The 14,235-nt window shown below is 43.1% G+C and overlaps 1 protein-coding gene across 3 annotated transcripts in view; it reads left to right on the top strand.

The window, feature by feature from the left end:
- The window catches only part of EFHC2 (EF-hand domain containing 2), an 88,923-nt gene that overhangs the window by 13,879 nt on the left and 60,809 nt on the right, over positions 1-14,235 (top strand). For all 3 annotated transcript variants that reach the window (XM_039532774.1, XM_039532095.1, XM_039533317.1), the window contains exon 3: positions 4,063-4,213. In XM_039532774.1, coding sequence (XP_039388708.1) covers positions 4,063-4,213 — 151 coding nt within the window. The remainder of the gene's footprint in view (positions 1-4,062; positions 4,214-14,235) is intronic.

Raw genomic sequence — 14,235 nt, 5'->3', positions numbered from 1 at the left:
TGCCTTCTTTGAGATGCTAGCTATACATATGTCAGGCTGCCCAGTCATCTCCAATGGTTATTCTTGCTACCAGAGATAAGATTTAAGCTTCTACAGAATTAAAAATACCGTATATACTCGTTCATAAGTCAAATATTGTTGGTAAAAAAGTGACTCATCAGAGAGCAGGAGTCGGCTTATAAATGGGTCTACACCATAATTTGATGATTTTAAACTCTATGGAATAATTGAATTGAATATCTAATACATTGTCATTTTGTTTACCTGGAGTGCCTGCAGGCATGGAGCCCCTCAGCTCCCATTGTCTGGGAACAGTGAACCGCGGCCACAGGGAGCTGAGGAGCTCCATGCCTGCAGACGCTTCAGGTAAACAAAACATCCCGACCCACCAGCGGCATACCCTGACAGGCCTGGAGCCAAAGTTTGCCAACCCATTTATTGATGTCAATACTGCAGCCTTTTAAAGTTGCAAAGGCTTTGTTTAGTGGACTAGATTGGCTTGAAAGGAATACTAAAAGAGCAGTGCTGCAGATCTGCATGACATTTGACCCATGCATTTCACAAGATGCTATGTCTTACAAGCCAGACGGAAAAATACAATGAACGACAGTACTATAGTGTCAGTCTGCTACTGTGTAATTTGATCTCTTCATGCATTTCTACCAATGGACCTCATAAGTCTGAAGCCAATATGAAAATATAATGTGCAGAATAGATGGAATCTCTAATAAAATTGAAATAGCCTGTTATCCACACAGACATGCCAATCTACAGGGCTGCTTTAAAATAAACAAAGAACAATAATAATGTGACAGTGATAAAGCAGGTGACATTCCTATATGAAGTCCCACAAAATCTATAACTACAATAATAATAATCTATTTTCATACTAGTATTTAAAATGAACGGTGAAATCAAAAGAAAACGGTCTGCTTATCACGCAGCGTTCAAACTTAAAGTTGTTGAATATGCAGAAGCAAACAATAATTGCGCTGCTGCTCGTGAACTCTGTATCAATGAGAAGCAAGTAAGAGAATGGCGAAAAAATAAAACAACACTAAAAGACATCCCAAGAAGCAAGAAAAAATGTCCAACGAGGTGCGCTTCATTTCCTGAGCTGGAGAAAGATCTCAGCAATTGGGTTGTTGAATGTTGACAAAATGGGTACATTGTCACTAGAACTGGAATTCATCTGCATGATCTGCAAATGTTGAAAGATGACAAATACAAGTCAGTAAAGCCATCAATGTTTGTCGCTTCAGCGGGTTGGTGTACTCGCTTCATGAGCCGTCGTGGTTTCTGTCTTGGTCAGCGAACAAAGATAGCGCAAAAGCTGCCGAGAGATCTGGAATTAAAAATCGAACCTTTCTAAAGGTTTATTATAAAATATCGAAAGGAATATGCATTTGAATGGTCACAGATAAGAAATATGGATGAAACACAGATGACATTCGATTTCCTGAGCAACAGAATGGTAACCGGTGATGGTGAAAAAACAGTTTTAACTAAAACCATTGGCCATGAAAAAATCCATTTTACGGTGGTTTTATCATGTTTGGCAAATGGATCAAATCTCCCTCCTGTTGTTGTTTTTTTAAAAGAAAAACCTTGCCTAAAAACATGAAATTTCCTGCTGGTGTCATCTTACATGCACACGAAAAGGGATGGATGGATGAAAGTGGGACTATTGAATGGCTGGAAAAAGTGTGGAATAAGAGACCAGGAGCACTTTTCAAGAAACCTGCTATGTTCGTTTGGGACATGTTCAGGGCACACAAGACGGATGAGGTGAAAAATGTGGCCAAAAATATGAAAACTACTTTGGCTGTAATACCTGGAGGCTTAACTTCAGTTCTACAACCGCTTGATGTTTGCCTGAACAAACCCTTTCAAGACAGGCTACGCAAAATGTGGTCTGAACGGATGTGGTCAGGCATGGCGAAGTTGACAAAAGGCGGGAATCTTATGAAGCCCGAAATCAATCTGGTCGCCCAGTGGATCAAGGATGCGTGGATGTCCATTCCTTCAGAAATGATAGAAAAATCATTTAGGAAATGCTGTATCAGCAATGCACTCGACAGGTCAGAAGATGATGCCATATTTAATGATGACAGAACAGAGGCTGATGATGAGAAGGAATCTGAGTCTGAAGACGACACTTCCGACATCTACGATGACAATGCAGGTGCAGCTGTGACTGAAGCTGAGTTTAATGAACTGTTTGGTGAATCAGAGACTGATTCAGACTTTGAAGGATTTAAAGACTTTTTAGTGTCTCATATTGTTCTAAGTTACTTGTTTTAAATATCCATTTACTGATTTTAAATATTGACTGTAATTTTGATGGTGAATACATATGTGTTCAGTCAGGGGCGGCTCTAGGAATTTGGCCACCCCAAACAGGGCGGCACGCCGCCGGGGGCGCGCTGCCGGTCGCCGGTCCCGCGACTCCGGGGGACCTCTTGCAGACGTGCCTGCGGAGGATCCGCTGGTCTCGCGCCTCCGGTGGAGCATCCGCAGGCATGCCTGCAGGAGGTCCACCCGAGCCACGGGACCAGCGGACCCTCCGCAGTCATGCCTGCGGGAGGACCACCTGAGCCGTGGGACCAGCGGACCCTCCGCAGTCATGCCTGCAGGAGGTCCACTGGTCCCGCAGCTCCCGCAGGCATGACTGCGGAAGGTCCGCCGGAGCCGCCTGCCGCCCTCCCGGCAAAATGCCGCCCCAAGCGCGCGCTTGGCGCGCTGGGGTCTGGAGCCGGCCCTGTGTTCAGTTATTATAACAGGTTTTTTTTGTTTGATTACATTAAAATAATTCTAGCAAAACTTTTGAGTGTTTCTTGTGATGCCAGCTTTTAAAATATAGCAGGGGTTGGCAAGCTTTGGCTCCTGGCCCGTCAGGGTAAGCTGCTGGCAGGTCGGGACGTTTTGTTTACTTGGAGCATCTGCAGGCACAGAGCCCCTCAGCTCCCAGTGGCTGCGGTTTGGAGCAAAAAGTACTTTGAGAGTCTCTGATGGAAATGCTAAAGAAAGGCAAAGTATTTTACATAGAGAATTTTGACCTCTTTTAAAAATTTCCAAGCCTACTTCTGTCAGACACCCCTCAGTACCTGTATGGCATGAAGAATGGATAGCTAGAGTCTTTCTTCCATGGTCAATTTTATCTATGGAATCCAGATTAAAAATACATTCTTTCATTACGTAAATCTTGAAACTATAATGATTATGAAAGAGGTACTAATTAGCACTGGTTTGAGCCGGATATGGTAGGGAAAAGTATGCAAGTTTCCGTAGTGTTTTCTTGCCTGTGTGTGCTATGCCTACTTTCCTGTTGGTTTATATACAAATATTTTTTACAATTTTCCCCAAGCTTGACCTCATGAATAAAGACAATAAATGGTGCCAAATTGTTTAGTAGTTTTGCTATGTGCACAAATGAGTATTAATATGCAAGAGCAAAACTCACTAGTACATGTAACCATATGGAAGATGTCAGGGTCTCTAGAGGTGAAAGCTGCTGTAGTAAACTACTGAGCAGTGTACCCACAAACATTTTTTCTAGGATTACTACTACTGTAAGTTATAGTAAGGGAGGATCTAGATTTGTGTTTGGGGAGGACAGCCCTAGCCTTCCCTGATATTCTCACACTCACTGAAACACACCACCAGGTAAGTTTTGAAGTAATTGTTTTGTATAGCCCTAAATGGCACCCAGTTATAGGAAGCTGATATGGGCCTTCTCTGTGACAGTAGCCTGCTGATAGCTTAATAGTAGATTTTTTTTTTAAATTTAATTTAAATTTTTTTTAACTGGAGTCTTCCTTCTCTACTCAGATGTAGTGATAAAAATGCCATCCAAAAGAATATAAAAATATGCAATTTCATGTGGATTCCTATTCTTATATTTTTGAAAAGTAAATCTACCTGCTGAAATCCACACATTTGTTATCTTTATAATTAATTGTGCATCTGTACAACTTCCCTTTATTGACATCTTTTTTTATTGCAAACACACTGGATGAAGACTTTGCTTCTTTATATTTCTTTATTTATGCTTTTTTGTAGGTATTGTCTTTTGATGCCTATTTTGATGAAGAAGTGCCTGAAAAAAATCAAGAGCTATATAGAATAAGACATTGTAAAATTTACTTCTATCTTGAAGATGACACAATTCAAGTGGTTGAACCCCAAGTCAAAAATAGTGGAATACCACAAGGTACCTATTTATAATAGACCTTCCTTTGTTTCTTCACCTCTGATCTTTTCCTTATTGAAGTCTTTCTCCATCTAAAAGGATACCTAAAGCATCTGCTTACATAGGCCTATTCTACGCTACAAAGTTTTGCCAGCATAATTATGAATTATTTAAGCTTAGTACCAATGTGGACACAAGAACAAATGGATATAAACTGGACACTAGGAAGTTTAGACTTGAAATTAGACGAAGGTTTCTAACCATTAGAGGAGTGAAGTTCTGGAACTGCCTTCCAAGAGGAGTAGTGGGGGCAAAAGACATATCTGGCTTTAAGACTAAGCTTGATAAGTTTATGGAGGGGATGGTATCATGGGATAGCCTAATTTTGGCTATTAATTTGGCAATTGATCTTTGATTATCAGCAGGTAAGTATGCCCAGTGGTTTGTGATGGGATGTTAGATGGAATCTGAGTTACTACAGAGAATTCTTTCCTGGGTGCTGGCTGGTGAGTCTTGCCCACATGCTCAGGGTTTAACTGATCGCCATATTTGGGGTTGGGAAGGAATTTTCCTCCAGGGCAGATTGGCAGAGGCCCTGGAGGGTTTTCGTCTTCCTCTGCAGCATGGGGCATGGGTCACTTGCTGGAGGATTCTCTGCAGCTTGAAGTCTTCAAACCACAATTTGAGGACTTCAGTAACTCAGACATAGGTTAGGGGTTTGTTATTGAAGTGGATGGGTGAGATTCTGTGGCCTGCATTGTGCAGGAGGTCAGATTAGATGATCATAATGGTCCCTTCTGACCTTAAAGTCTATGAGTCTATGAGTGTGAAAAAAGATCACATCCCCCTAGCTGACATAGCTGTCCTGACAAAACCCTCCTGCTGTCCTGACAGCGGAATGCTTCTGTCAGGATAGTTAATGTTTGTGAAGATGGTTCTGGGAGAAGAACTTGTGGTGGCTTATGCCACATCTATACTAGGGGGCTCTGCTGGCCTAGCTATGCTGGTCAAGTCTTTGTAATGTAGACAAGTCCATAGTGTAGCTAATTTTGAGTACAAATCTATGACAAAGAGTATAGATAGAATTCTTTTTCTTGCCATGGCCATTAATGAGTACTTCCTCACAGGCTTCAGTTTAGAGGATCCAGGCCTAGTAGACGAACCTCCTGTTTTTGAAAGAACATTCTGTGACCAAGCTGCTGGGCAAAGTCCCTATTTTTACACAGCTGTGATTGAAATTACATGATTATGGGTCTGTCAGCACAGTCGTGTAAACTCTTAGTTTTCCAAAGGCAAGTTGTATATTATAGACTTCCACTCTTGTCTTGCTGCTACTACCTTAGAACTGGTTGTTAATTTCTCTATAGAATTCTAACGTTGTTTATTGCCCACTCGGGTAGCATGTGCCTGCCTTTGGTGAGGAGGTACAGCAGCTTTTAGTTCTCCAGCTGTCAGTTCCTTTATTACTAGAGGTGGTCTTAGCGTTTTTTGATAGGGCCTGCTAAATAATTTGTCACTGACACCCCCAAATTAACTGACTCCTGTGCACTGTGTTCACACCAGTATCTGACCCGTGATCTGCACTCCACTTTTTATAAGTATCCGCACCTGTGTTTTGGGGGAGGGCTAGTGAGTTGGTTTTTCTGGAATACCCTCTAAATCTAATGGACTGGTTTTACATAAAAACTGTGTGATCTGCAGACCATCGCTCTGCAGCAGAAGTGTAGTGCAGCTGCAGTTCCTTGGCGTTTATGGGGCTAGCTGTATACTTCCCAGTATTTGAAACGTTTGCAAAAGTTAATAGTACAAATAAGCAAGAAGGCTGGGGACCATTATGTCTCCCCAACCACTGGAGCATTTTGTGTACATTCTGATGAATTTTAGTACATACATCGATATGCACACATTAACTACTCAATCACCACAGTCCCCTTTGAGGTAGATAAGTATTATTAATTTCCCCATCTATCAAACAGATGTAAAGCAGAAATGTTACCTAACTGATCAGTAGAGCCCTGCAGATATCCGCTTTATATCCATGGATATCTGCATCTGCGGATGCAAAGGTGGTTGTATTGTTTACAATCTCAGATGCAGATCCCATTTTTTGTATCCATGCAGGGCTTTAACAGTGAGCTAGGGTGCTGATGCAGGTGCGGATACTTATAAAAAGTGGAGTGCTGATCACGGGTCAGATACAAGTTATCACAGATGCGGATCCAAATGTTTATATCTGCACAGGGCTCTGCTGATCAGTGTTAGAGGTGAATTAAGATCCAGGAGTCCCTTTTCCTTAAGACAGTGCTTTGTGTACTGAATGACACTGCCTCTCTTGGTGTCAAATGTCCCCTCCTTGTGGTCAGAGGTCTCGCTGGCTGTTCAGCAGAGGAACTGGCTCTGGTTCCAGTAGGCACTCCTAGTCCTACCTGGGCAAATGCTCTATCAGGCTCTGGATGAAGGCTTGTCAAATCTCTGATTCTCTTAACCTGGGAAAATATGAAGAATTTAAACCCTCCGTCTGTGATTGGAGATGGCAGCAGGTAAAGCTGGTCCTTGGTTTATGTGATACAGAAATGAGAGAAGCTACTTCTGGGTTAGATGTTCACAGCCTTTCTTGGCTACTAGAATGATCTTCAACAGCTGGTGCACCTGAAGCTTGAGAGCCTGCAATACAACATAGGGTGCCACTTTGGGGCTTGTTTCACTAAAGCAAGATAGAGCAAGACCACTCTCCATTCCATTGGATTTGGGTGGTGGACAGATATTTATCCCTATTGCCCATGTAGTGGTAGGAGTTGGAGAGGCCAGGCTGCTGGGCTTAGAATCCCACACAGTTTGCTCAGGTTCCAGTGGGGACTGGAAGGTTCTGACTTATGTCTTACATACTTGATTGAAGCTAGTGCTAACTGCTATTGGAGTACTTTTATTTTTCTTCTTTTGGTTCTAGATACTGAAACTTACCTTGAACATTATTGTAGAGAAGCAAAAATACCTTCAGTGCACTATTATACAGGTGTATCTGGAAGAACTTTATGGCTTATACAACTCGGTCCTGAGTCTTACTACAGAATTAGCAACTATTCTTGAGCGACAAGGTGGGTGAGGTAATAGCTTTTATTGGGCCAACTTCTGTTGGTGAGAGAGATATGCTTTCGAAAGTTTGTCTCTCTCACCAATAGAAGTTGGCCCAATAAGAGAGAGTACCTCACCTACCTTGTCTTTCTAATATTCTGGGACTGACACGGCCACAACACTGCATACCACAACTCCTGAAGCGTTAAAAATCATTCAAAAGGACTATTCTGAGATTTTTTTTAAAAAATCTCAAACTCTCTGTTGCCACTTGGGTTGTTAAAGAGGCTTTATAATTTCAGAGTGTCTATAGCAGAAGTTTTCAGACTATGGGGCGTGGCTCCATAGGGGGCCATGGAGAAATAGTCAGGGGGGTTCGGGCCAGCCCTGTGTGGGTGGGGGTGTGTTGGGCAGGGAGTGCCACCTCTACCCATGACTCACCTCAGCAGGCCATCCGGCCTCTGGGTCAGTGTCAACATATGCATGCCCAGTGCTGGCTCTACCCCTAGAGACCATCGTGTGCACCTTCCCCAACCCTGAAAACCCAAGAAGGGAGGGGTAGGTATGGGGGGGTGCAATCAAAAATTGTAACTCAAAGAGGGGGCTCAGCTCAAAAAGTTTGAAAACTGCTGGTCTATAGAGAGATGATATGGATAGAAAGCCTCTTCAGCCAATCAGATTACAGATTTCAGCCAAGTCATTTGAATAAAATGGTCCATAAAGACAAAATGAAGATTTTAAGTGTTCTAAATTTCATGGCGACTGGTGATCTTTCAGTTGCCTGATGTAGGTAAACTGTAAAATACAATGTGTTCATAAGGAATTTATATTTTGTGTTAAATACCCAGGAAAGGTAAGAAGTATGCATTAACTTGGCTTTTCTAAAAGCCAGGAAACTAGATTTTACAGAAGATTTTTAACTTTCTCACACAGTTTGGCTGAACACAGTAAATTTCTATTACTGGTATATATGAAAACCTCTATTACGGGTGTATTGTTTAGCCTGAGCACATTAAAAATACTTAAGCAAAGACAACATTTTAAAAGCACTGTTTTTTAAAAAAAAAATAAAAAAATCCAAAATCATTAGTTGCCAAGTACATTCAGTTGTAGATACAACAGTAGTTTAATGTTGTTAATATTATTTATATTCTAGTAACCCTCAGGAGCCCCGTTCAGGACTAGGGTCACACTGCATTAGGTACAGTATAGATATGAGAAAATGCAGTCCTCACTTAGAAGACCTTAGTCTTGAAAAGGAGGAGGGTGGGAGAACAGATAAAGGGTGTGGGAAAGAATTACAGCAAATAAATGAAGAGATCAGGATAACAATGTCTCATATGTTAGTTTCACGTAGTTATTTTTATACATTTATTTTTGTTCATACTTACATGTTCTCTTTCGAGTGATTGTGCACTTATACGTTACACTGCAGGTGTATGTGCACCCAATGCACTTGAGTCAGAGACTTTAGCCAGTAGTATCACTAGGTGCTGCATGTGCCCTCTCTCATCTTGTGCACCTAGCCAAGGGCATAAAAAGGGCTGATCCACTGCCTCCCTCTCAGTTCCTTCTCGCAACCCGTGGCGAGAGTTGGAGCTCCCCATACCTTTAGCTTAGGTTTGCCAGCTTTCTAAATAATTGTATTGTATATAGATAGGTATAGTTAGTTCTAGTGTAGCTATAAGTTAATGTAGTTACTTAGATCTAGTTTAGCAAAAACTGGTCATTTGGAATGAAAAAAAATCATCAGGATTCAGGCAAAGTACCACATGCAGAGCTGTTTTCCTTGTGACAGGCAGGCATAAAAGCTTTTTGACTTGGCTTGGTGAGGGACACATGCAGTATTTGTACCTCCTTCCCTACCAGGACTAAGGGCTGGTCTACACTACGGGGGGAAATTGATCTAAGATACGCAACTTCAGCTACGTGAATAACGTAGCTGAAGTCTAAGTATCTTAAATCGAATTACCTACCGTCCTCACTGCGCGGGATTGATGTCAGCAGCTCCCCATGTCGACTCCGCCACCGCTGTTCGGGTTGGTGGAGTTCCGGAGTCGACAGGAGCTCATTCGGGGATCGATATATCGCGTCTAGATGAGACGCGATATATCGCTCCCCGAGAAATCGATTGCTACCCGCCGATACGGCGGGTAGTGAAGACGTACTGTAAGAGACTGAGGGTTTTCCACCTCAAAGCCCTGATGAAGCAGGGTGATGCTCCCCTTTTCCTAACTGGACCCCAACAACAAAATAATGAAATCAAGTCAACAGGAAGAGTTCCTACTGCTACCTGGGATCCCAAGCAGAAGTCAATGGGAAAACATCACTCTTCACCCTCCCGCCCCCCAGCCTCCTCAGAGCACTCCCAGCATTCTGACTCTTCATCTCATAAGAAGGCTTCCAGTGAGCACTCCAGTACTGGTTTGAGGCGTCACAAGCATAAGCACTCACCGGCACCATTGGAGGTGACACTGTCAACTTTGGCTCCTCTGGGGCTATTGAGAGTGGTGTCTTCATCCTTACTTGATACATGGTCAGTACAGCTGATTCAGACCCTATTGGCACTGCCAGCTCTCCAACTATCCTACTTGAAGACTTACCTGTCTCAGTCCTGTTGACTCCTCAAGCATTGCTGTCTGCAAGGGAATTTCTGTGCCTCCTCTTACCAGTTACCGGACTTTTCATTGTTATACCTGGCTCTAGTTGGGGCAACTCAGTGTCTTTGGCACAGTTGATACTATCAGCACCTTCAGCACAATCAGCACTGCCGGCATGCTCAGCAATGCCAGCACCTGTGACATAGTCTGGGCAGACAGCATGTCTCTCTACATTATTATGCCAGCACCATTGGTACTGCCAAAACCAATCACCTTGTTGGTACTCCGGCCACCTTTTCCCTTGGTTTCTTTGGATCTGCTGGTGTCTTCCATACCCTGACCACTGCAGACTCCAAGAGTGACTGCCCCTCCCTTTTCTGAAGAAACCTATGTTTCTTCTTCAGACTTTGAAAGGGAGGAACTTGTATCACTTTGAAGGTCTTTTAGATCATCTTATAGACCTCTTATCAGGGTTATGGGTCCTAAGAATCAGGACTGGTTTTCCACCCTGGGCTACTCAGACATTGCAGTATCCCTCCTAGTTTTACTAATCTTGGGCTGAAGAGGGTTTCAGGAAGAACAACAGAAGATGAAGTTTGTTTCGGGTGGAAAGCTGACAGTCCCTTTGGAATAAACTTGAGGTGTGGCCTAAGGGAAACTTTGGCTTTATGAAAGATCATGAAAGGAGGATCAGCCAGAAGAGCTTGAAGTTCTGAAACTCTTCTTGCAGAAGTGATGTTAGCCAGAAATGCCATGTTCATAGACAGTAGAGGTAGTGAAGTTGTTGCCATAGGTTCGTAGGAGGATTCCATTAGTCTGGAGAGGACTAAATTGAGATCCCATACAGGTAGGGGATTAGGCACAGGTGGGTAAACATTCAGCAGACCTTCTAGATATCTGGAAACCAAAAGAGTGAGAGAAAATCTGTTGCTGGTTGTAGTGAGATATGGAAACCAGGTGGACTCTCCCAGAACTAACTGAAAGCCACATGATTTCAGGTGCACCAGATAGTCCAGTGCACGTCTAAATTCTCTTTGATGGGGCAATAACTGTTGTGATTGCACCCAAGTCATAAACCTAAACTTTGCTGCATACATGGATCTTTGCTGCATCTCTACTGGATTTTTCTGTTGTTTAACAAGATGGCTTGTCTATCCTGGGAGCACGATCTCTCATGAGTGTTCAACCAGGGATCATCCATGAAGTGGGGAGACTGGAGGTTGGGATGTAGAGACTTGCCCTGGTTCTGAGAGTGGTGTGAAGCAGAGAACATATCCCTCCTTTACAGTGCTGAGGACCTACTTGTCTGATGTGATGTCTTTCCAAGCACAGTGAAAGAGAGAGAGGCGTCTTCTGAAGGAAGATGATCTGGTCAGTGTGCTGTCCTTGATCAAGCAGTCAAAATGAACGCTTGGAAGTTGAAGATGTCTGGTGAGAAGGGCCAGCTGTAGACAAAGTCGACGGGCAAAATCAAGATGGTCTAGACCTTCTCTTCATGTAATCCTGTAATGTTCATGAATCTTATAGTATGGGTGATGTTGAAATTGTTTCATCTGTTCCTGGGGTGTAAACTCTTAGCATAGGGAGCGTTACATGGGAGCCTTTCAGGCTATGCATAGCACCATCTGTTTTTTTGGGGAAATAGCTTAGACCCTATGAAGGGCAAGTCCTTGACTGTATTTTGCAGCTCCTTTGGAATGCCAGAAGCCTACAGATAGGAAAAGCACTTATGGAGATGGAGGTGGTCATAGAACGCAAGATCCCATAAGCGTCATCAAGTGGTGGTGATCAGGGCGTGAGATGTCCTTTTGAAACCAGAGCCAGGAACCGTTCCTTATGTTCTTGTGGCAACTTGTCATGACATTTTGGAAAAAATAATAAAAGTATATTTAGAGAAGATTGCTCGATAGTTGGCCACTCTCATTTATAGAGTAGTGGTAGAATAAGCCTTCCGGCCATATAAATCCAGTCTCTTGAGCTGCTTGTCTTTGGGAATGGCTTTAAGATGGGACTGTCAAGAGCAGCCATGATCACCGAGGAATTGGGAACTGGTTGGGTGAAAAAGTAATTGAAGTCTGGCTGAGGGACTTGACAACATTTGTCCACCCATTCGACTATAATTGGTATAGAGGTGAGGCTCTACCCGATGGTTTTCACCAGCTCCAACAAGGCTTCATTAATAGGAAAGGTAATTCTTTCTGAGGCAGGGGTTTGTAAAATATCAAGGAGGCGCTATGTATTTTCTTGCACAAGCTCAGCGTGCACTCCTAAGGAAATGGCCACTCTTCTCATCAGGTTCTCTCTCCGCCCCCAGAGGCTTCCAGTGTTAATGAATTTAACCTCTCAATACCTCTGTTAAGAAGGGAAGTAAAATTATCCTCATTATACAATTGGGGAATTGAGGCACAGAGATTAAGTGTCTTGTGCATAGTCACACAGGAAGTCTGGCAGAACCAGGAAGTGAACCCGGGTCTCTAAATCCCAGTCCAGTGTGTTAACTACAAGAGCATCCTTCTGGTGCTTTCTAAAAAAAGGGTATTTAATTATTACTGAAAATGTATGGATTTTTTGAGGGTGAGGGAGCAGCGCTCAGGGTTGAATTGCAGGAGAAGGGATTGTTGGAGTAAGGGGAGTGGATTAAGTGAGAGGACAGCTGAGCGGGGGGAAGTTGGAAGGGTGAGGGGAAAGAAAGCAGAGGGGGTGTAAGAAGGATAATAGTCATGGAGAATCAGGTTGGGTAGCTAAGGGGCTGCAGTGGTAGGAAAGGGGCAGAATGAGGGAGAAACAGCAAACAGTGGCAGTAGAGGTAAATGAGGGGAAAGAAGTCCATGGGCCAAGTATCGGGGTTGATAGAACAGTAATAGAAGACTGAGAAGGCTCCTGCTGACTGATCCCATTTTTCATTTGGAGAGGATATAGGAGAGTAATCCAGAGGGTCTTTCTGGGTGTAGTAGTGCTGAGGTGGCTGGAGGGCCTTGACTTATCCCCTACGCTTTCAGCTGCAGATGGTTGCTTCAGTGAAGAGGCTTGGGTTTTCTATTGTCCATTCCCTGTGAGATCTCTCTAGCTTCTGCTGTATCCCATGTAGTGTAGATAGGGGGTGCTGTTCTGTGTGGGTCTCTCTGGGTATGGTGGGGTCATGGAAGCTTGTGAGTTACCCACTGTGCTCTCTGTTGTGGCTAGTGCTGGCTGCTTTGGTGACAGAGTATTATATAGACTCACATGCCGAGAGAACACTCCAAGGTAGAGACAAATGAAGAACAGTTTTTCTGAAGCAAAAATAATCAGTTTACAAATGTAAAAGAATTAGCTTACAAACAAAATGAAAACAGCAGAAAATCTATGTTTACCAGTAATCAAACCCCCCTAAGAGTAAAGGATCTCCAGAAATGATTTTCAGAGACTTGAAAAAAGTTTCTGTGAAATTGGCAACACTATAGGGATGTGAATATAGTACAAACTATAAATAAGGCTGCTGTGAAGGAACTACAGTTGTAAACTACATTTAATGCTGGGAGATGAATTGCTAAAATTTGAACTTACAATACTAAAGGAGGAAAAAAACCTTTGGGCTTGTTTTACCCAGTGGGGAAATGCGCTCTATGGAGGTGTGATTTCTAAAGCTCACTAACATGTTGCCCATTAAATGGTTCATATAGACCCTGCTGGTGCTCTTTAATGTAGTGCTGTTTGAAGCAGAACTGCATTAAAGCACATTAGGGAACCTTTAGTGCACACCAGCAGGGTCTACGTGGACCAATTAATACACAACACATTAGTGCTTTGTAGAAATCTCGCTCCTGTAGAGTGTTACCTCACGGTGTATACAAGCCCTTAGAAGTATTAGAAGAAAGCTATCCAAGCAGAGAAACAAATACATTAATTCATGTTTTGCCAGGCCAATTTGAAACTGACTTTGGAGAAACTGGAACCAAAGCTAAAAAATACCAGGACAATCAAAATACACAAAACTAAGTAAGGCTATGGGGAAACAGAGTGAAGGAGAGATCAGTAACCTTGAAAACACATTAAAAACTCCACCTACATCTTTCCAGGGTCAGAGTGTTACTGCAGAACAGTAACAAGAAATCCTCCATGTGCAGAGGAGACAAGTTAGGGTGATTCCAATATCCATTTCATAATCCCCAGCTAACTGAACCCTGGCTAGCTGACGCTCTCTGTTATGAAAGTCATTTATGTCCCATGGGGTTAACTGTAGTTTCCAGTGTAGCCTAAGCCCCACCATCTAGAGCACAGTTAAGCGGCTGGCTGGCTTCCCCAAGGTCAGCCAGCTGAAAAGGAGAGCAGAGCTGCCTGCTGGCTGGCTTCCCCAAGGCCAGCTGGCTGAAGAGGAAAGTGCAATCAGGCAAG

Source organism: Mauremys reevesii, linkage group 1 (assembly GCF_016161935.1).
Source record: "Mauremys reevesii isolate NIE-2019 linkage group 1, ASM1616193v1, whole genome shotgun sequence".
NCBI lineage: Eukaryota > Metazoa > Chordata > Testudines > Geoemydidae > Mauremys > Mauremys reevesii.
The sequence above is the reverse complement of the archived record's forward strand: the minus strand, read 5'-3'. Positions and strand labels throughout refer to the sequence as shown.